The following is a 20,872-nucleotide window of genomic DNA, read 5'->3' as shown; positions in this document are numbered from 1 at the left end:
TGTATAGTCACACAGGTCATGTAATCATATGTACACATAGGGTAATGATGTCCTATTCATTCTACTGTCATTCCTACCCCCTGACCCCTTCCACTTCCTTCACTCTCCTCTGTCTTGTTCAAACTACCTCTGTTCTCCCACCCATTGTAAATTAGCAGCTGCATATCAGAAAACAATTGGCCTTTGGTTCTTTGGGATTGGCTTATTTTGCTTAGCAGAATATTCTCCAGTTCCATCCATTTACTGGCAACTGCCATAATTTCATTCTTCTTTAAGTCTAAGTAATATTCCATTGTGTATATATTACCATAGTTTCTTTATCCATTAAACTGTTGAAGGGCATCTAGGTTTGTTCCATAATTTAGCTATTATGAATTAAGCTGCTATAACATTGATGTGGCTGTGTCACTGTAGTAGACTGGTTTTAAGTCCTTTGGGTATAAATCTTGGAGTGGGATAACTGGGTCAAGTGGTGGTTTCATTCCAAATTTTCTAAAGACTGAGGAAGACCTGGTGGTAGGAGAAAGTTCAGTGGGTGGTGGGTCCCCATGGTCTTCACTTTCTCTCTCCAGCATTCTGCAGTTTTCATTGTACAGGTTTCTCACTTCTTGGTTGATTTATTTCCATTTTTTTAAATGTTATTGTGAATGGAATTGTTTCTCTGATTTCTTTCTCAGCAGATTCATCATTAAAGGGTAAAAGAGCTGATGCAGGAGTGCTGGTGTGTCCTGCTTTGCGGAACGTGCTCATCAATTCTGGAAATCTTCTGGTGCAGGGTTTTTTTTTTTTTTAATAGAGTTTTTTTGTTTTTGTTTTGTTATTTGTCTTCTTGACATAGGATCATGTTATCAGCAAACAAAGATAATTTTTTTTACTATTTGTGACCTTTTAATTTTCTCCTCTTGCCTGATTGCTCTGGCTAGAGTTAAATAGGAGTGGTGAGAGTGAACTTCCTGATTTTAGAGGAAATGTTTTCTTTTTCACCATTTAGTATGATGACAGCTTTGGGTTTGTTACACACAGCCTTTATTATATTGAGGTGAGTTCCTTCTAGCTGTAGTTTCTTGAGCATTTTTAATATGAATGGTGCTGGATTTTTCTTTTTTTTTAAATTTATTTTTTAGTTGTAGTCGAACACAATACCATACTTTATTTATCTGTTTTTATGTGATGCAGGGAATTGAACCCAGGGCCTCGCACATGTTAGGCAAGTGCTCTACCGCTGAGCCATAACCCCATCCCTGGATTCTGGATTTTTCAGACTTTTTCCTGTATCTATTGGAATGATCATGCTATTCTTATCCTTAGTGTTAGTTAGGTGGTGAACCACATTGATTGATTTGAGCCAGTCTTGCATCCCTGTGACGAAACCTACTTGATCATGATATAAAATCTTTTTAATGCAGATCGATTTATACACACACACACACACACACTCTCACACAAAATATACATCATATATATATTTATTTTATATTTTGGTACCAGGGATTGAACCCTACTGTGCTTAACCACTGAGCCACACCTCAGCTCTCTTTTTTTTTTTTTAATTTTGAGACAGGGTTTCACTAAGTTGCTTAGGGCCTCACCAGTTGCTGAGGCTGGTTTTGAACTCACGATCCTCCTGCTTCAGCCTCCCAAGTCACTGGGATTACAGGTGTGTGCCACTATTCCTGGCTGATAATATTTTATTAAGGATTTTTGTGTCTGTATTCATTAGAGAGATTGGTGTAAAGTTTTGTTTCCTTGATGTATCTTTGTTGATTTTGATGTGAGAATTATACTGGCTTCATAGAATGAATTTGGGAATGCTCTCTCCCTTTCTATTTTATGGAATACTTTGAGAAGGACTGACATTAGTTCTCCTTTAAATGTTTGGTAGAACTAAGCTGAGAATCCATGTGGTCCTGGGCTTTTCATTGTTGGAAGGCTTTTAATTATTGTTTCAATTTCAGTGCTAAGTTGCTAAAGCTGGCTTTGAACTTGTGATCCTTCTGCCTAAGTGTCCCAAGCCGCTGGAATTACAGGTGTGCACCACTGTGCTTGTCTCTTAGCCTGTTTTCTGTTGCTATAACAGAATACCTGAGGGTAGTGAAAAGAGATAGATAAAGAAAAGGGATTTCCATCTTGGAAGCTGCAGTGTCCAAGATCAGGCCATGTGCTGATTCATGTTAGGGAAGTGGGCAGAACACAAGGGCAGACTCAGTTTAAAACAACCAGTCTCACAAGAGGAAGAACTGAATTTATCAAGTCCCTGGAGAAAGGCATTAATCCCAGCTGGGCATAGTGATGCACAGGCCTGTAATCCCAGCTCCTTGAGAGGTTGGGGCAGGAGGATTACAAGTTCAAGGCCATCCTAGTCAAACCATCCAGGGTCCTAAGCAATTTAGTGAGGCCTTATCTCAAAGTGAAAAGGGCTGGGGAGTGGCTCAGTGGTAGAGTGCCCCCGGGTTCCATCCCCATAACAAAACAGTAACAATAAAACACAACAAAAGCAAACAAAACCCCCAAGAGGCCAAAGAAATGAAGGCTTAGGGAAAAAAGTGAGTCTGTTCTCTGTGGAAATTCCTTTTCCAGTTTTGATTTTACACCATTTGCTATTCCCAAAGAAGTACTGCTGTTAAAAAAAGACCAAACCTTGAAGATCATTTCTTCTGAACTGTGGGATATTTTGCTGCCCAAAGACTGAGGCTAACACAGCTGCTTTCCTTGAAGATGCTTCCCTAGTTCCACTGCCTGGCGACCGTGTGGAAATGGAAAGAGCTCAGCTCCCTGTTCCGAAGGAAATACGAGATTAGAAATGTGGGTTTTCCTTGAAGAAAGGGATGATGACAATTAGAAGCTGGGAACAAAATTGCTAGTACCTAGAGTTTTTTTGTTTGCCTTTTTTTTTTTTAACACAGTTGCTGTGCTATAAAATATTTAGTTTGTAGTGAAAAGAAAATGAAATTTACAAGCTTCTGAACTCTACAAAGAGCTTGGGCCTTGGGCTAGGGTTGTGGCTCAGCAGTAGAGTGCTCGCCTAGCACGGGTGAGGCCCTGGGTTCAATCCTCAGCACCACATAATAATAAATAATTAAAGTTATTGTGTCTAACTACAACTAAAAAAATAAATATTAAAAAAAAAAAAATGCTTGAGCCGGGAAGCGATTCAACCTCAAGAGAGTCTCAGAACAAGTGTCCTCTGATTGCTTCCTTTTATGTGGTGTGCAGAGATGGCAACTCCTACTGTTAACTGTGTCAGTGTGAGCTTTATGGGATTTTAAACTTTGTTACAGGCAGCCTAGCTCAGGGAGCCTGTCTTGGTCTGAGCTGGCTGGATTCTGTTGCCTACCAACATAAGAAATTGGCAAAAGATGGAAAAAGGAGAAGTGGACTTTGTGTAGTTTGGTCCAGCAGGGGAGACACAGTTGGAATGCTTTTACTGTGGTCCCACAGAAGTGGTTCCAGTCCATGGAGACAAAGCCAGGTGGTGTGCGACATAGACTTAGGCTGTGCTTACCAGGGAGTAGGTTAATCTTAATTTCTTTGGCGTCTGTCCTCGGCATGAGGTAGATTTTATTCTTGGTATGAGGAAGTTTGATATGAGCTGTTTCACTCTTTAGTCCTGTGAATGCCAAAGTTTGTAAAAAGCACTTCAGGTGATTGTGGAAGGACACGGACTTGGCTAAGATAACAGATAATAATGGTGTTATGGGTTAGACTTGAGGTGTCCCCCAAAAGCTCATGTGGGAGACAGTGGAAGAAAGTTCAGAGGTAAATGATCTGGTTCCGAGAGCCTTAACCTAATTAGTGCATTAATCCCCTGATAGGGATTAACTGTGTGGTGACTGAGGCAGGTGGGCTGTGGCTGCAGGAGGTTGTCCTGGCCTTTGTGGTTTATATTTTGTCCCTGATGAGCTGAGAGTTCTTTCTGCTTCCTGGTGCCCCCGTCCGTGAGCAGCTTTCATCCTCTCTGCCCTTCCTCCATTATGTCTTCCTCACCTTGGGCCCTGAGGAGTGCAGTCAGCTGACCGTGGTCTGAGATCTCTGAAACTGTGAATCATATGCGCTCTTTCTCCTCTAAGACTTGTCAGGTCTTTTGCCACAGAGTGAAAAACGTAACTAAAACAAATGGCTTCTTGCTGATGGATGTTAAATGAAGATTCTAAACTTGAACATTTTTTCTTGCTTCTGAAATTTTCGTCTGTGAACACCTACGAGGCTGCCAGAGCAGTTTAGTTCCCTGTGACTGTTATAATTGGCAGCCTCCTCTCTACAGATGTCTGCAGGCTAAGATGAATCACAGGGCTTCAGAACGGTTCAGAATCCGGCACCCCGGGAGGAAATAGGAGATGGACACGTGGGCCAAGTGGGTAGTTGCCGAGTTATGCGTGGGCTCATCCAAGGCTGAGTGGCAACCCTCCGACGGCAGAGGAGACGGGTGACAGAGGGCAGACGAGCCCAGGCCGCTCACAGGTTGAGTGTCCCTTATCTGAAATGCTGAGGTCCAGAGGTGTTTCAGATTTCATAGCTTCTTGTTTGTTTTTGAATTTTGGAGTATTTGTGTATATATGGTGGAATATCTCAGGGATGGGTTGTGTGTATGTTTTGTCCACACCTGTGCACATGGCCTGAGGTGATTTCATTCAGAGCTTTAGTGACTCTGAGGACAGGTGTGGAATTTCCCACCTCACATCAAGGTCAAAAAGATTCAGATCTTGGAGCATTTCAGGATTTGGATTTTTAGGCTAGGGACGTTCAACCTGTTCTAAAACTGAGACAAGGCCTCCTGGTGTAATATGGGTGTGTCCACATGCTTGGTCACACGTAATCCTCACATCTGCCCTCGTCAGTGAGAGGGCTGAAGCTCCCTCTGGCCACAATCCATCACATTTGTCTGAAGGAGAGGGAACCTTGTCCTGGTTTCCAGAACAGCACAGAACATGGCCATCGTGGGGTTCATGACAAGGGCCTGTCTGCAGGGATCTCTACAAGAGGCCACCCTTCTTGCTCTGTGGGAGTGGACCGGCTTGACAGGCCAGCCTGGCTGGGCGGGTCTGGTGTGACTGGGTACGGGCTCCACACTGCTGTCTTCTCAGTGTGTGGGCAGATGGAGTCAGGGCTCTGCCATGAAAAGCAGCTCCTGGAGGAGGTGAGAAGACCGAGCTGCTGGAGAGACGAAGCCAGCAGGGCCTGTGAGGGGCAGCTGCTGCCTGAGAGCTTCTGGGGATAGCTCTGCGGGTCCACTTGGTGAGGAGGAGTCCCCGATTCCACCAGGGACCCTTCTCCAGCTTCTTCAGCAGCACAGAGGATTTCACAGTCAGGTAGCATTGAGCACAGGTCAAAAAGCTGTGAGATGTGGCCACTGAGAACAGTCTGCTGGCACTTCAGTATGACCAGGTGTCTTACTGTGTTGAGGTTTTGTTGTTGTTGTTACATTTTTTTTTAAATTTACTTTTTAGGTGTAGATGGACACAACACAATGCCTTTATTTTTATGTGGTGCTGAGGATCAAACCCGGGTCCCACCTGTGCTAGGCGAGCGCTCTACGGCTGAGCCACAATCCCAGCCCTATTTTTTTGGCAGTTGTAACAAAGTGCCACAGACTGGGTGGTTTGAACAATAGGAATGAAGCCTGGAAGTCTATTGGGATTGACACGGTGTGTTGTGTCCCTTCTGAAGCCTTTTTCTTTGGCTTGTAAAGGGCTATTTTCTGAAGACCATGTCTGCACATGGTCTTCCCTGTACCTGTCTGACTCCAGATTTCCTCTTCTTGTAAAGACGTCAGTCATATTGGATTAAGGCCCCCACAATGACCTCATTTTAACTTATTTCCTTGTTTAAAGGTCCTATCTTAAAGTGCATTCACATTCTGAGATATGGGGGATTAGGATGTCAACATACATGTTTTATGGGGGACACAGCTCTCAGCCCATAGTGTATCAATTCAAATCCTAGGTAAATACCCCAAAGAATTGAAAACAAGTGGGCAAGCCAAAACTTGTACACTAATCTTCATGGCAGTATGATCCACAGTAGCCAAAAAATAGCCCAACATCCATCAATGGATGAATGGATAAACAAAAGGGGTATATCATACAATGGAGTTATGGTTCAGCTATGAAAAAGAATGAAGTAGACCGGTGTGGTGGCACATGCCTGTAATTCCAGGGGTTTGAGAGGCTGAGGCAGGAGAATCACAAGGTCAAAGCCAGCCTCAGCAACTGTGAGTCGCTAAGCAAGTCAGTGAGAACCCTGTCTCTAAATAAACTACAAAATAGGGCTGAGGACATGGCTCAGTGGTCAGCTGCCCCTGAGTTCAACTCCAGGTACCAAAAAAAAGAATGAAGAACTGATATATGCTACAACGTGGATGAACCTTGAAAACATTATGCGAAGTTGGATAATTGTTATGGTTTAGATGTGAAGTGTCCCTCAAAAGCTCATGTGAGAGACAGTGCAAGAAAGCTTAGAGGTGAAGTGATTGAGTTGTGAGCACCTTCACCTACTCAATGCGTCAGGCTGCTGATGTGGGTTAACTGGGCAGTAGCTGCAGGCAGGTAGGGTGTGGCTGGAGGAGGTGGGTCACTGGGCATATGATTTGGGATTTATGTTTTGTCCTGAGGAGCAGAGCTAGCACATGTGCGCCTGCGCGCGCTCTCTCTCTCTCCCTCTCTCTCCCCCCCCCTCGCCCTCTCTCCCCCCCCCCTCCTCTCTCCTCCCCCCTCTCTTCTCTCCTCTCCTCCATACCTTTCCACCATGATGTTCTGCCTCACTTTGGTCCCAGAGCCTTTGAGTTGGCGGTCTGTGGACTGAGACTTCTGAAACTATGAGTGCTAAATAGACTTCTCCTCCTCTGAAATGGTTCTCCTCAGGTCTTTGGTTCACAGCAGTGAAAAAACTGACTTAAACAATAAGCCAGGTACAAAAGGTCATGTATTGTATGATTCTGTTTATATGAAATATTCATAATAGGCAAATGCATAGAGAGAGAGTGTAGCTCAGCCGTTTCCAGGGGCAAGAGTGTGACTGCTAGTGGGTATGGATGGGATTTCCTTTGGGATGCTGAAAACCTCTGGAACTAGGGAACCATGAATGGCTTAATGCTAGTGACGTGCACACTTTACAGTGGTTTGGGTAGGCTGGGTATAGCTCAGTGGGAGAGCACTTGCCACTAGCCTATTGTACGGGGGTGGGGGGAGTTCCAGTGCTTAAAATGGTAAATCTTATGTGTATTTTGCCTGTGCCTATAAAAGCCCCTGGGTTTTGCTGGCTGGATGTGTGGCCTGGTGTTCTTGGCACCATCTCCAGCCCTGCTTCTCCTCTCTCCTGCCTCGTTGGGAGGCAACACTGCAGACTCAGAGCCCCTGCTGCTTCTGTCTTTTAAAGAGGAATTGCCAAAATCCTGCTTAGTCATCTTTGTCACCTTCCTGTTCAGTTTTATGTGCCTAATAAATGTTTCCTCTTTTGGCTGGGAAAAGTGGTGCATGCTGTAATCCCAGCAACTCGGAAGACTAAGGCCGGAGGTACTGTGACAAAACACCTGACATAAATGAATAAAAGGAGGAAAGATTTGGCTCATAGTTTCTGAGGTTTCCGACCATGGTCAGCTGGCTCCATGGTTATTGCTGGGCCTGTGGCAAGGCAGAACATTATGGTGGAGGGCATGGCAAAGCTGAGCTGCTCTCCTCATGCCAGCCAGCAGCAGAGAGCAGAGAGAGCAAGGGCTGGGTCTCAACAGGCTCTTGGTCATGCCCCTGGGGACAACTTCCTCCCAGTAGACCCCACCTTCTGATATTCCCACCATCTCCCAGCAGCCATCCTCTGGGGATCCAGCTTTAAACACGGAACCTCTGAGGGGCATCCCAGGTCCCAGACAGGAGCCTGTCCCCCGAAGAAACCAGTGTCTAGGGTGAGAGTGGGAGAAAGAGGCTTCATCTGAGGCCAGAGAACTGAGAAAAGAAGGGAGCTCTGCTGGAAAGTCGGCTGCTCAGCTCAGGGGTTGAGGGGCCACAGATAAGGGACAGGAACATCATGGGAGATGGAGAGCGGCTAATAAAGGGGAAGAACACTTAGGTGTGGTTTTTTTTTTTTTTTTTTTTTTTTTTGTAGATGGACACAATACCTTTATTTTATTTATTTTATGTGGTGCTGAGGATGGAACCCAGTGCCTCATGTGTGCTAGGCAAGCGCTCTACCACTGAGCCACACCCCATCCCCATTCATGTGTTTTCTGGGAATAGGCAGAGATCTTCCAGGAAGGGTGGATGGTACCATCTATTGGGTGCCAACTCTTTTTACTTCTTTCATGCTTTGGTGTTCCCGGGCATGACAGTGGGTAAGTCTGGGTCGAGGTAATCCTGTATTACAGTGTCGGACAAAGCTTTTTATTTTTTATTTTTTTTTGTAGCAGCTTGAAACCAGACCCATTTATTATCTCACAGTTCTGTAGGCCAGAGTCCAGAAGGGCTTGACCGAGTTTCTCTGCTCAGGAGCTCATAAGGCTGATATCAGCTGAGCTAGTCTCTTATCTAGAGGATGGGGTGAGTATCAACTTCCAAGCTCAGTATGCGTGCTAGTTTTTCATTGCTGTGACCAGAATACCTGACGAAAACAACTTAAGAGTAAGAAAATTCTCAGTACAGTCAGAAAACTCCATTGCTCTAGGCTTGAGGTAAGTCCGTGCATTGTGACAGAAGGCTTGGCAGAGCCAACCAGAGCGGGCATGAGGAACAGGGACAAGAGATGTGACCCCAGGGCCTACCCAAGTGGTCTGGACCAAGCCTCTCCCAGGTGGGCAGCATGGCAGCACACAAAGCCGAGCAGATACTGACCAAAGGTCAGGGCAGCAGAGGAGACAGACATGATGTGAAGACAGAGAGGTCATGTATTTCATCTTATCTAGCCCCTTGCTGGACACCTGCAGGCCCAAGGGAAGAGTTGGTGTCCATCCACAGCACTCTTCAGGAGATGATTATCCCTGCCTAGCCACCAGCGGTGCTGCCTGTGGCAGGGCTGAGGGGGGCCAGCGTGCACCTCCAGGGTTCAGGCTGTCTTTTGGTACTAGGATTGAACCCAGGGGCGCTTAACACTGAGCTACGTTTCCAGCCTTTTTTTGTTTGAGACAGGCTCTTGCTAAGTTGTTGAGTCTGATAACTTTATTTCCAACTCCCCATTAGGGCTGGGATAGAGCTTTTGTGAGCTAAGCTAGAGCTTCCCATCTTCATGCCGTAAACCTCAAACATGATTTCAACCTAAACTTTGAACTTGTGTTCTTCTTGCCTCAGCCTCCTGAGCTTCTAGGATTACAGGTGTGCATCACCACACCTGGCAAAAGTTAGTGATTTTTAAGTCAGCTAAGAGCAAGTGAAGCTAGAAGGTTTACTCAGGGTTTCTCCCCGGGGACATTTTATGCATGGTTCTCTTGTGCAAGTCCCCGCAGGTGACAGTGTAGTTTTCTTCTTGGCTGTTTCTGGCTGTAGGGCCTCCTGGGTGCTGGAGTCCTTTGGGGATGGCTCTGGTCAGCTGCCTTCCTCAGTGTCCAAAGGTCAAGGCAGAGCATTTCTTTACTCTAGAAAAACATAGCCTTCTGGTGGTATTTTATAAATATATATTTATATCTATATTTATCTTATTTATAAAGCCATTTGCATGATCATGGGGAAGGAGGAAGAATGGATATTTCAAGCTGCACCCTGAAACATAGGGAGAAAATCTATTGACCTGTTTTTACTTGATTTCGTAACAATTTATTTTCCTAGCTATAATGTCCTTTAACTATTTGTATTTCAAAGCAAAAATCACAATTGCAGTGATAATTCCTTTTAAAATAATATTTTAGGGCTAGGGATGTCTTTCACTGGTAGAGTGCTTGCCCAGCATGTGCAAGTTCCTGGGTTCTGTCATCAGCACTGCAAAGAACAAAAATCATGCTCTTTGGAAATGTTAATTATGGCAATGTGTGTAGTAAAATCACTTAGGTCCTTAAAATCACATTGTCTCTGAGAAACTGAGGCAGTCATCACTCAAGTTTTACACAAGCAGACAAATTTCATTAAGAAATACTTTATTGATGTTAACTCAGGTCAATATATGCCTCAAATCTTTCTATCTGCAGTTTTAACTATAAGTACACAAACTGCTTTTACCTGGACAGCTTGTAAGATATTCCTACTCTGGATCCCAGAGGGTCTGCATTGATGGGAAGGAACTAGCTCTTGGTCAGCCCAGCAGCATCAGCCTGACACGCATCTCTGCGCAGGAGCAGAGAGCCACCCGGTGGCCTGCTAAGTGGAGCCTGAGATTCCACGGCCTGGCAGATAACAAGAGGTGGAACCTGCTCCTCTACAGTGAGCATGATTCTCCTCCTTCCTCCACAGCCTTTCACCTCCACACTCTGCCAGGGAGGAATGGAGTATTTGTAGATTCAGTTTGGAATTCAGTGAAACTGATTTTTCCTGAGGTTTTTGGGAGGGTGCCTGGGCAAATCAGCTATGTGTGCTCAGTGTTGTGAAGTCATTCCCAGGTAGGAGCTGGATATCCAGTTTTATCAAGATTTGGCTCAGAATTATAATTTTATCTCAGAATTTTGATGCTATAAAGTGATATTTAGATTCTCTTAATTTGAAAGGTGCTGTCATGGATAAACACATTTGGAAATAGAAATCAGGATGAGAATCAGTGATTGTCATCAGCTCACCATTAAGTGCTGCAAGTAGCAACTTGTCCATACCCAGTCCCACTGTTCACTCAGCAGGAGCCACCACAGGACCTGGAAATCTAGTAGTGTAAGGGAGGCATACAAGAAAGTGTAAGGAAGAATATTACTACCAGAATTACAAGGGATCTCATGACGCAGGCTTGAGGGCAGTGTACAGGTTGAAATCATGTTTGAGGTTTTCGGCATGAAGATGGGAAGCTCTAGCTTAGCTCACAAAAGCTCTATCCCAGCCCTAATGGGGAGTTGGAAATAAAGTTATCAGCAAAATTTTCACCATGCATCCATCTCCTGGTATCATGGCCCCTCCCTGAGCTACACATTCATTTGTTCCACATCAACTATGTCCCAAGCATGGTGCAGTGCACACATAACGTCTGTCCTTTGCCCTTAAAGGGGCTCACAGTTCAAAACAGAAGATACTTAAGCAGTGTCTTTGATATGAATGGAATCAAGGGGATTTTCATGTGGTAGGGGTTCCAGATGCTACAGCAAATAATTGTGCATGAGGCATAAGGGGAAGCACAGAGAGCTGTTCTAATAGAAGATGCTTAACTTTGAAGCATTCTTCAGACCAAAGGTATACAATGGTTAATCCTTAGGGCAGTGCATTTTAATGATGGTACTGGGAAGATGATTATGAGCCAAAATGGTTAACTACTTTGAATAATGAGATCAGTATAAAGTGAAAAGAATTTTAAAGGTTCAGGAACGTGACTCAGATGTGATACACATTAGACATTTCTTTTTATTTTTTATTTGTAGTTGGACACAATACATTTATTTATTTTTATGTGGTGTTGAGGATCAAACCCAGGGCCTTGCATGTGCTAGACAAGCGCTTTACCGCTGAGCCACAACCCCAGCCCACATTTGAACATTTCTTGAAGTTTGTTTTCTAAGAGAGGAATAATCAAAAAACTTAAAGGCAATGTTGTTTTAATTTTTTCTATGCTAGTATGTGGCTACTGAACATTTTAAGTTAACTATTAACCTGCAACATCATGTTAATAACAGTATAATTAGCTGGAAGGAGTGTGAACTTCATTGTAAAATTGTCTCCCCGGACTTCAGCTTTTTTTGAGATGGGGTCTTGATATATTGCCCAGTCAGGCCTTAAAGCTTATGGACTCAAGTGGTCCTCCCACCTCATCCTCCAGAGCAGCTGGGACTACGGGTACATGCCAGCACACCCCGCTGGGACCTGGAGCTTACATTACACTGGGGCGGAGGTCAGTGGCAGACATATGCTTAGCACGCATGAAGCCCTGAGTTTGGTCCCCAGTACCAAGCAGAACAGATCCCAACAAATAGGCAAAACTGAGGCAGTGAAGGGCACTTCCTGGGGCAGTGTCAAGCAGCAGTCCAATTTCAGTGTTGACACAAAATTGTTCATTCCTATGCCGTATTTCCTTTAGTACTACTAGAAAAAAATTGACTTCATTTTAAAATAAACAGTATTTTGTTTTTGGTACTGGGGATTGAACTCCACCATTTTTACCATTGAGCTACATCTCTAGCAAAGTTGTTGTGACTGGTCTCATACTTGTGATCCTCCTGCTTCAGCCTCCCAGATACTGGATTAGAGGTGTTTAACACTGTTTTGGCTAAATGGGACACTTGGGGAAACAAAAATTTTAAAAGGTAATAATAATTACACAATCATCAGACTTTCAAAAGCTTAAAGTTTTAATACATAAATCATTGCCAGTAACAGAAGACTTGGACATGGTGGCACACATTTGTAATCTCAGCCACTCAGGAGATCCCAAGTTCCAGGCCAGCCTCAGTAATTGAGACCTAAGCAACTCAAAAATAAAAAATGAAAAGTTCTGTGGATGTTCTTCAGTGGTTAAACACCCCTGGGTTCAATCCCTATTACCAAGCCCACCCTCCTCATGCATCTTTTTTGATAAGCAGATTTAAGCGTGTAAATAAACACTGCTATCAACAAAATAAAACAATTACATCTCCCAAATTAAGATTTATTTGGTGTTTTTCAGATAGGCATGTTCATTAACACCAGCTTATTTAATTCTCCTGACAACTTCCAACCCTACTGTAGGTGGAGAAAAGGAGTTAGCAAGCTGTCTACAAACACAAGCCAGTTTAATAAAAATAGTAGTAGTTTATTGATCACATATAATTTTAGCTGTATTAATATATATTATATAGCTTTAAGAATTAGCAACGAATGACTTTATATTTTACCAAGGACAATCTGAGTTTTGGCAGCATATTCAATGACCATCATTCAGTCCTACAGCCACCACATGCCCATTTCAGATAATCAGGACATCGTCATCCAAGCTTGACTGACACGATAGTTACCCCTACAGGCTGTATTACACGTTTTCTTTTCCAGTAAATACTCCTTTTTAACATACAGACATACTTTCCAATAATCTTACTTATATAATATACAAAACTTAACTTTTTAGCCACAAGAGTTGTCTCAGGAAGCTTTCATTTTGGAGTGCCATAAAGGCCTGAGACAGCAGCAAAATGACCCTCTGGACTTGGTACTTTTGAGTTTTCATTTGTGTTTAGAACACCTGTTTAAAATTAAAACAAAGTCATTCCCACATTATCCTCATGTAGGAAGTCTTTTTATGCACACATGAACACAAGACAGAAATGTCAAATTGATCACTTTTTTTGGCAAATCACAGAAATTGAACAGTGCTACCAGAAACAGAAACATCTCCTTTTAGTGTTTTATAGCTGAAGAGACTGAGGAATGTCATTCAAACTTCTCATCTCCTTCTTCCACGTCTTTCAAATTGAGAACTTCCAAAGAACCTTTGCCCTTTGTTTCCTTTTTTATTAGCTCATCAATTTCCCGGAAGCAGCCTGGGTCAATCAGACACACCTGAAACGGTCAACACAGCTGTTTAGCACATGAAGACAACCAACCCAACAGAGTCACTCACTCTCAGGACAAGGAGGCACTACAGTTCTGTGTGCCACAGACAAGCAGCAGGTAGGCAGCAGCGGGCCTGCTCAGTCTCCACCTGTCCTGTGGTGGAGGGGGATACAGTCAGCAGCAGAGCGAGCACTTGCCTTCTGATGTGCAAGGCAACCCCACAACCCTAAAATGTTCTGTGGTGCACAAGGCGGACCAACTTTTAGTCTAATTTCTCTTTGGCCCATAAGAGAAGATTCACTGTAAAACACGTTTTCTCATTAAAGTTGAACATGATGGATATTATCTTGAACAATTTAAAAACAAAAATTGTGGGCTGTGGTTGTTGCTTAGTGGTACAACATTTGCCTGGCACATGTGAGGCACTGGATTTGATCCTCAGTACCATAAATAAATAAATGAATAAATAAATAAATAAAAATAAAGGTATTGTGTCCAACTACAACTTAAACACACACACACACACACACACACATATATACATAAAATTATAACTGCTTATCCATATAAATTTCTACTTAAACCTTCATATGTTAATTCTAAGATTATGATACTTCTGGAAATGTGTATTTACTACACATTTATGCTAGAAAATACACTATGTTGGTATCATAAAGCAAGGAAACAAGAATACCCAAATCTCACAATTTCTAGCTGCTGGCTATAGTCTTCGCTTTCTATAACCTTGATCAACGGCTTAAGCTTGTCCTTGAGCTTCTTCCCTTCATTCACTGGAAGAATGAACCGGAGCCTCATGTGAGCACGTTCAATCTTCATCTTTTCCTTCAGCTGCTTTATCACTTCTAAAGCCTGTCAGGACAAATTTCATTTCTTTACTTTTGCTGTGGCACCACCCACCAGTATTCAAAAACAAGGAAGCTTTCATTGACCGCATAGGCAAAGGTTTCTTGGCTATGACAGGAAGAATATGACTACAGAAGAGAAAAACTGCACATTATCAAAATAAAAATTCTGTTTCAAAAAACAATACCTAGAAATTGAAAAAAGTGGGAGAAAATATTTCCAAACCTACATGTGTTAAAAGGACCAGTATCCAGGATCACTAAAGAACTCTTTTGTCAATAAAAGAATCCATAAAGAAACGGCTCAGCGGTAGAGTGAACCCAACGTCTGCCACCTGATAGATAAAATGTGATATTCCTGTACAATTCCCATGAAGTTCTGATCCATACAACAACATAGAAGAACCTTGGGAAGGCCACACAGTGCATGATTCCATTTATTTTGAAATGTTCAGAACAGCTAAGTCCAGGGAGACAAAGTTGACAGTGGTGGCCAGTGGCTTGTGGGGCATGGGAGATAGGGAATGACTGCTGTCTAACACAAAATTTTTCTTAAGGGTGTGATGAAAATGTTCTCAAATAGAGCATCAAGAAAGGTACTAAAGTTCTGTAAAGCTGAATTGCACAATCTAAAAAGGATGACTTTTATGGTGTACAAATTACATATAAACATAAAATCTAAAAAAGAAGAGTTAAAAAACAACCCTTTAAAAATCCAAGTTTTGTCTTTAAAGGTGTGATTTGGACAGGAAGAGAAGAGTCCTGTGTGTTTGTTTAAACAAATTACCTCTTGTGTAACCCCAATCCCTGTTCCCCTCCACCCCATTTAACCTCCTATTCAGCGACTTCCACGCAGCCCCAGTGTTTTAATGATCTCTTTAGGGAAAATAACATCCATGGATACAAGTCTTGACTTTAAAAACCACTCACTTGAGAATTAGGATGTGGCTCAGTAGTAGAGCACTTGCTTACCACACACAGGTCCTGGGTTCCACCCCAGCACTGCAAAACCAAACCAAGCCCCTCCTTACCTGCTGTTTTGTACTCTTATTGGGCTTGACTGAATAGTGGATGTCCTTCATGGCTCTCTCAATAAGGATAACAGTGTAAGGTCTCTTTGTTTCCGGGTTGACACACTTGTCTGCCACGATGGTTGCAATGTCCCTAAACATCTGCTCCAGCTGTGTGTGCCTTTCTTTATCAGATACCTGAACCTCTCCTTTAGTCAAAATCTAAAAATAAAACAAGTTTAAGAAAGCAAGCTAGGCATGATGGTGCACACATGTAATCCCAGCTACTAGGAAGCTGAGGCCACAAGAGTCCAAGCTTGAGGTCTGTCAGGGCACTTAGTGGGACTCTAACTCAAAAAAACAGGGGTAGGGGTCGTGAGCAGGGACTGCTCAGTGGCACGTACCAGGTCCTGAGTACTGGGAAGAGGGGAGAAAAGGGATATCTTTCTTTACTGCACACTCTTTGTTAACTGACCACAAGAATTAATAACATTGGGGCTGGAGATGTGGCTCAAATGGTAGCGGCGCTTGCCTAGCATGCATGAGGCACTGGGTTGAATTCTCAGCACCACATAAAAATAAAAATAAAGATATTGTGTCCACCTAAAACCAAAAAAAAAAAAAAACAAAAAAAAAAACCATATTTAAAAAAACCCTCTTAAAAAAAGAATTAATAACATTGAATTTCATCTTCTCCAGCTGATATTCAGGAATTGATTTGAGCTTTGCCTAACCATACACTGGATTTCAAGGTGTGCTCACTTATTTAGGACAGGGTAGAGAAATAGAAAAGGGCAATCTCGTAGAAAAAATTCGATATTTCAGGCCTGCCACATTTGAAAAAAATAAATAACTGGGCAAAATGAGGGAATTATCACAATACCTAATTTTTGGAACTTCTGGCAAAAAGCATTCCCATTCTGTATTACTAAAAACGAGTTCCAGGTGCAGCGGGGCACACCTGTAATCCCAGGAACGTGGGAAACTGAGGCAGAAGGATCTTAAGGCCAACCTGAGCAAGTGAGATCCTGTCTCAACAAAAAGGCAGTGAATGTGGTGGTGCACACCTGTAACCCGGGGGCTTGGGAGGCCGAGGGAGGAGGACCGCATTTTCAGGCCAACCTCAGCAACTCAGCAAGACCCTATCTCAAAAACAAAAAGTGCTGTGGATGCAGCTGGGTAGGAGAGCGCCCCAGGGTTCAATGCCCAGCACTGAACACAGCGACGGCCTGCGACCCACGTTCTTGTGCGCAACCTTTCCCTTTAAAGACAGCAACGCTAACGCTGGGCACCCCTCCGAGTACCTTGCCTAGGGACTGCCGCGGGAGTCTGGCCCCGGGACCCACCTGCTTGCAGATTTCCGTTTGATCGTCGGTGCCGAAGGCACTGATGAGGTCTTCCTTCTTAGCGACCTGGCCTTTGGAGACGTTCACGAACACGGAGTGCGTCTGCAGGACCTCGTCCAGGTCTTTCTCCCTAGGGAGGGCGGGAGAGGCCGCTCACAGCCTGGACTCGCCCGCAGTGCCGCATGGGCACGCCCTGGAGGACGCGGCCCCGGCCCACCCACCCCGCGACCCGCCGGGGAGCCGGGCTCACTCACACGCCGCTGCGCCAGCCCACCACCTTGTTCTTGTAGCAGGCGATCTCGAAGCGCTTGCCTGCGCGCTTCATGCGAACTACCGCCACGTTGGTCAGGCGGATCTGGTTGGTGGGGGTGAAGATAGACATGGTGGCCGCTCACAGATCGCGGCCGGGGAACCAGGGCTCTGCGCCTCGCGGCCACTGGAGCCCAACTCCAACGACCCCAGGCGCGCGTAACCCTAAAGACAGCCACCGGGTTAGGCCCGCAAGCGACTGCCACTGCGCACCTCGCAGACGCACTGCGCACCTTGCAGATGCACTGCGCAGGCGTCCGGCCCGGCGCTTCCGGCCGGGACGCGAGCTACCACACCTGCGCTTTGCGGCTTTTTACGACGCGGTTTACGTCAGCGAGTGAGAAGAGCTGTTAGGTCTGTGGCTGAAGTTTAGAGACCGGATGGAAATGCAGCACCATTGTTGCAGAGTACCGCAGAGTTCCGGGGTCACGCCCACTTTACCTTATTCAGGTTGTTTTCTTTTCCATGCTGGACATCGAACCCAGGTCCTTGCGCACGCTAGGCAAGCGTTCTACACTCCTAGCCTAAAGGGAAAAATTACCAAACAATAGAGACTAAAAAAAAAGCAATGAACTCCTATCGTCCCTATTTCATTTTTGGCAACACTTTTCCTTCTTTTATTTCCTATTCTTCATTTTTTGGTCAAGTATTTTAAGACAAATCATCCCATGATTTTAGCCTTAAATAGTGAAGCAGGTACTTTAACAGTACGTCCAACGACATTAACCACGATTGCTCAGCACCTTGTAACAGTCACGGAACTGAGACCCAAACATCAACACACGCCGGTCTTTTAATACTCCTCCCCTAGTTCTCCCCCCGCCGCGTTCCCAGCCGAACTTAGCTGCCTAGTGTTTTGATTGGTGCTTCTTTCTGGGCTCTCCTCTTCTTCCTCAGCCAATCCGAGCACCACTGGCAGCGCTGGCCAGGGCCCTTTTGCCTAGCGCGCTGGGCGGTGCTCCCCCCTCGAGCCCTTCCCCTCTGAGCCAATACGAGCAAGATCAGGAAAGCGCGCCGGCTCAGAGCGCTGGGCGGTGCTTCCGCTGGGCCCGCCCCTTTCCTTTCTGAGCCAATCCAGGCAGGGTCCGGCGCGTCTGGCGTCCCCTCTCGGCCCGCCTCTTTCGCTCTGGAGAGGTCCCGCGCGGCTGCGAGCGGCATGGCCTGTCCCCGGGCTGCAAGTTCTGGCCTTCGCGGCCGCTGAGGAACAGCTGTTTCCGGGCCTGAGGGCCTGGGCTCCGAGGAGCATGGGTGAGGCCCGGCGCGGCGAGGCGTGAGGAGGCGGGCGGATCTCCTGGCCTTGCCCCCGAAGGCGATCCCGGTGGCCGCGACGCTCGACCCGCTTCTGCCCTTGGAGGCTGGGGGCGAGGTCCCGGCATCCGCTTCCGAGGCGGAAAGGCACGGCCTCGCCGCCCCACGTTCAGGACCCGGAGGAGGGGTCCTTGGGGGTCGTGCCCGGCCGAAGCTCGGGGCGCTCCTCGCGTCCCCTCCGCGCGCGGCGAGGCCTGACGCGAGCCCTCGGCGGCGGCGCGCGCCTGGGGCCCGAGGCGGGGACTGGCTGCGCACGGTTCGCGGGCCTCGCCGCCGGGTCGCCTCCTGGCGCCGGATCTGGCTCTCGGTGGTCTTGCCTGCCGCGGTGGGCGCTGTCTGCGGGGCTGTTCCAGCAGGTCCCCTACGTGAACCTGGGGGCTGGCTTTGGGGGTGTTTCTCTTGCAGCTTTAAGTAGCGTGGCTAAGGTGTCGTTCTGAATTTAGATCGCCCTCTGGCCGCCTGGGACCTCTCCTCGCCTCTGCTGTCCTTGTGGATGCACAGGTTTTACCTTTATTTGGGCTTTGCTTTCGGCATCAGCCTTTGGATCTGTGTCCAGATTCTCATCAAGAAGCAGGTAAGGGGCCGGAGCTGGGGCTCAGCGGTGGAGCGCTCGCCTAGCACAGGGCCCCGGGTTCGATCCTCAGCAATACATAAAAATAAATAAAGTCAAGGTATTGTGTCAGACTACAACTAAAATAAATAAATATCTAAAAAAAAAAAAGAAACAGGTGAGTCGAGCAGGTTTTCTTTTCCCTTTTAATATAGTATTTAGGTATCAGATTTTACAGAGAATTTAGAGTGCAGATTTTCCAAGCCTTTCAGAAGAAATGCAGAAAATCTAAAAGTAATTTTGAATCATTTTCATGTTTGATCTCTAGTGTGTTGTGTGTGTGTTTGCTGGAGACTGCATCCTGGGCCTAGTAGTGCATGCCAGCCAAAGAGCTTCCGGTCTCATTATTATTTTCTAATAGCTTCATAATCTTTTTCTTGAAGTTTTTAGAGAATAAGTTATTATTCTATTATCTGAGTTAGATACAGCAGATCTTTATTTGTTTGCTTATTTTTTGGGGTACTGGGGATTGAACCAAGAGACACTTTACCACTGAGCTGCATCCCCAGTACTTTGTACTTTAATTTTGAGGCAGATCTCACTAAATGGCTGAAGCTGGCCTCTAACTTGTGATCCTCTTGCCCCAACTACCTTCTGTCCCCAGTCCCTGGAATTATAGGACTGTGCCATCAAACCCAGCTACAGGAAGATGTTAGTAATGAAAAATTTGTTATAAAAAATCTTTTATAAGAAAAACAAAAATGTTTTGTACTTTTAAGCAGCAGTAGTCCTCTTTTTGCATTCCACTAATGAAGGATCAAAAAAATGTTTCCACTGTTATTCCAATAAAACACATTGCAGAGGAAAGTATGCATGGTTGGCCTTCTGGGTTCTATAGGATTAACCCAATTACAGATTGAAAATACTTGGGGAACTCCCAACTTGTCTCCTGAACTTATACAGACATTGTTCCTTGTCTTGTTCCCTAAACAAAACAGTGTAACTGCTACTTATACAATATTTATGTTGTATTGGGTATTATAAGTAATCTAAAGATGGTTTAGAGCATATGGGAGGATGTGCTTTGTTATATGCAAGTACTAACCCATTTTGCGTAAGAGTTTTGAGCATCCTTGGATTGTGGTATTGACAAGGGCTCCCGCAACCAGGTCCCCTCAAGATATCAGGATGACTGTAGTAGTGACCCGTGCAGGCCCCTTCTTTCACAGTTTTACCCTTTCATACCTGCTTTACCCTTGAGGGAATGGGAATCATTATAGTCTTAAAAAATAAAGGTCTTGCCAGACACAGTGGTGCATGCCTGTAATCCCTGCAGCTTGAGAGGCTGAGGCAGGAGAATCGTGAGTTCAAAACTAGCCTCAGCAAAAGTGAGGTGCTAAGCAACTCAGTGAGACCTTATCTCTAAGTAAAATACAAAATAGGGCTGGGGATGTGGCTCAGTGGTTGAGTGCCCTTGAGTTCAATCCCCAGTACCAAAAAAAAAAAAAAAAAGATGTTGTCTTTAAAGGACCTAGATATACCAAGAGGTTAATACTTGAGGAGTACAACCAGAAAGATTAAGAAAATAATGAAGAGGGTTAATAGCTGTGCTGTGTTAATCTTGATCCATACTGAAGTTGGGAAGAGATTGAAGCCTAATGGATTTTGTGCATTTGTTTATTTTCAAGGGCAAAAATTCACAGGAGAGATCTATTCCAGAAGCAGCTCAGGATCTGATGACAAATGATTATGCCTCCCTTCCAAAGAAGCACATCTTTGTATCTGGAGTGAAGATTTTCTATGGTTCCCAGACTGGTACAGCAAAGGTGAGAACTTTATATGGTGTTTTTTTCCTTTGATTTCTTGACGCTTTAAGAAAATTCCTGAAATATATTTTTTGGCATTGGATTGAGTTAGTCTT

General features: G+C 44.9%; 2 protein-coding genes across 7 annotated transcripts in view; one reads left to right on the top strand and one right to left on the bottom strand.

Annotated features, from left to right (window-relative positions):
• Nucleotides 1-12,370: 12,370 nt before the first annotated feature.
• Nucleotides 12,371-17,605, bottom strand: Sbds (SBDS ribosome maturation factor). 2 transcript variants are annotated; one of them, XM_058583042.1, is made up of 6 exons: nucleotides 17,535-17,605; nucleotides 17,039-17,139; nucleotides 16,785-16,914; nucleotides 15,460-15,660; nucleotides 14,271-14,435; nucleotides 12,371-13,571 (listed from the first exon to the last, which is right to left on the bottom strand). In XM_058583042.1, exons 2-6 carry the CDS (start codon nucleotides 17,107-17,109, stop codon nucleotides 13,443-13,445), a joined length of 696 nt encoding a protein of 231 aa, XP_058439025.1. In that variant the 5' UTR covers nucleotides 17,110-17,139; nucleotides 17,535-17,605; the 3' UTR covers nucleotides 12,371-13,442. The 2 variants fall into 2 exon arrangements, with proteins under 2 accessions (XP_058439025.1, XP_046311978.1); XM_046456022.2 differs by lacking the exon at nucleotides 17,535-17,605 and having other exon boundaries at nucleotides 17,039-17,348.
• A 588-nt stretch (nucleotides 17,606-18,193) lies between these two features.
• Tyw1b (tRNA-yW synthesizing protein 1 homolog B) overlaps nucleotides 18,194-20,872 on the top strand; it is a 175,401-nt gene continuing 172,722 nt past the window's right edge. For all 5 annotated transcript variants that reach the window (XM_046456021.2, XM_046456019.2, XM_058583040.1 and 2 more), the window contains exons 1-3: nucleotides 18,194-18,341; nucleotides 18,845-18,975; nucleotides 20,640-20,777. In XM_046456021.2, coding sequence (XP_046311977.1) covers nucleotides 18,338-18,341; nucleotides 18,845-18,975; nucleotides 20,640-20,777 — 273 coding nt within the window. In that variant the 5' untranslated portion in view covers nucleotides 18,194-18,337. The remainder of the gene's footprint in view (nucleotides 18,342-18,844; nucleotides 18,976-20,639; nucleotides 20,778-20,872) is intronic.

This window comes from Marmota monax, unplaced genomic scaffold (assembly GCF_021218885.2).
Source record: "Marmota monax isolate L192 unplaced genomic scaffold, Marmota_monax_Labrador192_F-V1.1 WCK01_AAM20220418_F8-fsc00235, whole genome shotgun sequence".
Taxonomy (NCBI): Eukaryota; Metazoa; Chordata; class Mammalia; order Rodentia; family Sciuridae; genus Marmota; species Marmota monax.
The sequence above is the reverse complement of the archived record's forward strand: the minus strand, read 5'-3'. Positions and strand labels throughout refer to the sequence as shown.

Coding starts and splice junctions, on each gene's coding strand:
- Sbds (XM_046456022.2), bottom strand. CDS start 17,166: ATGTCTATCTTCACCCCCACCAACCAGATCCGCCTGACCAACGTGGCG. Junction 15,661..16,784: donor AAACGGAAATCTGCAAGCAG/GTGGGTCCCGGG, acceptor TTTTATTTTTAG/ATTTTGACTAAAGGAGAGGT. Junction 13,572..14,270: donor ATAGCCAGCAGCTAGAAATT/GTGAGATTTGGG, acceptor TGACCGTTTCAG/GTGTGTCTGATTGACCCAGG.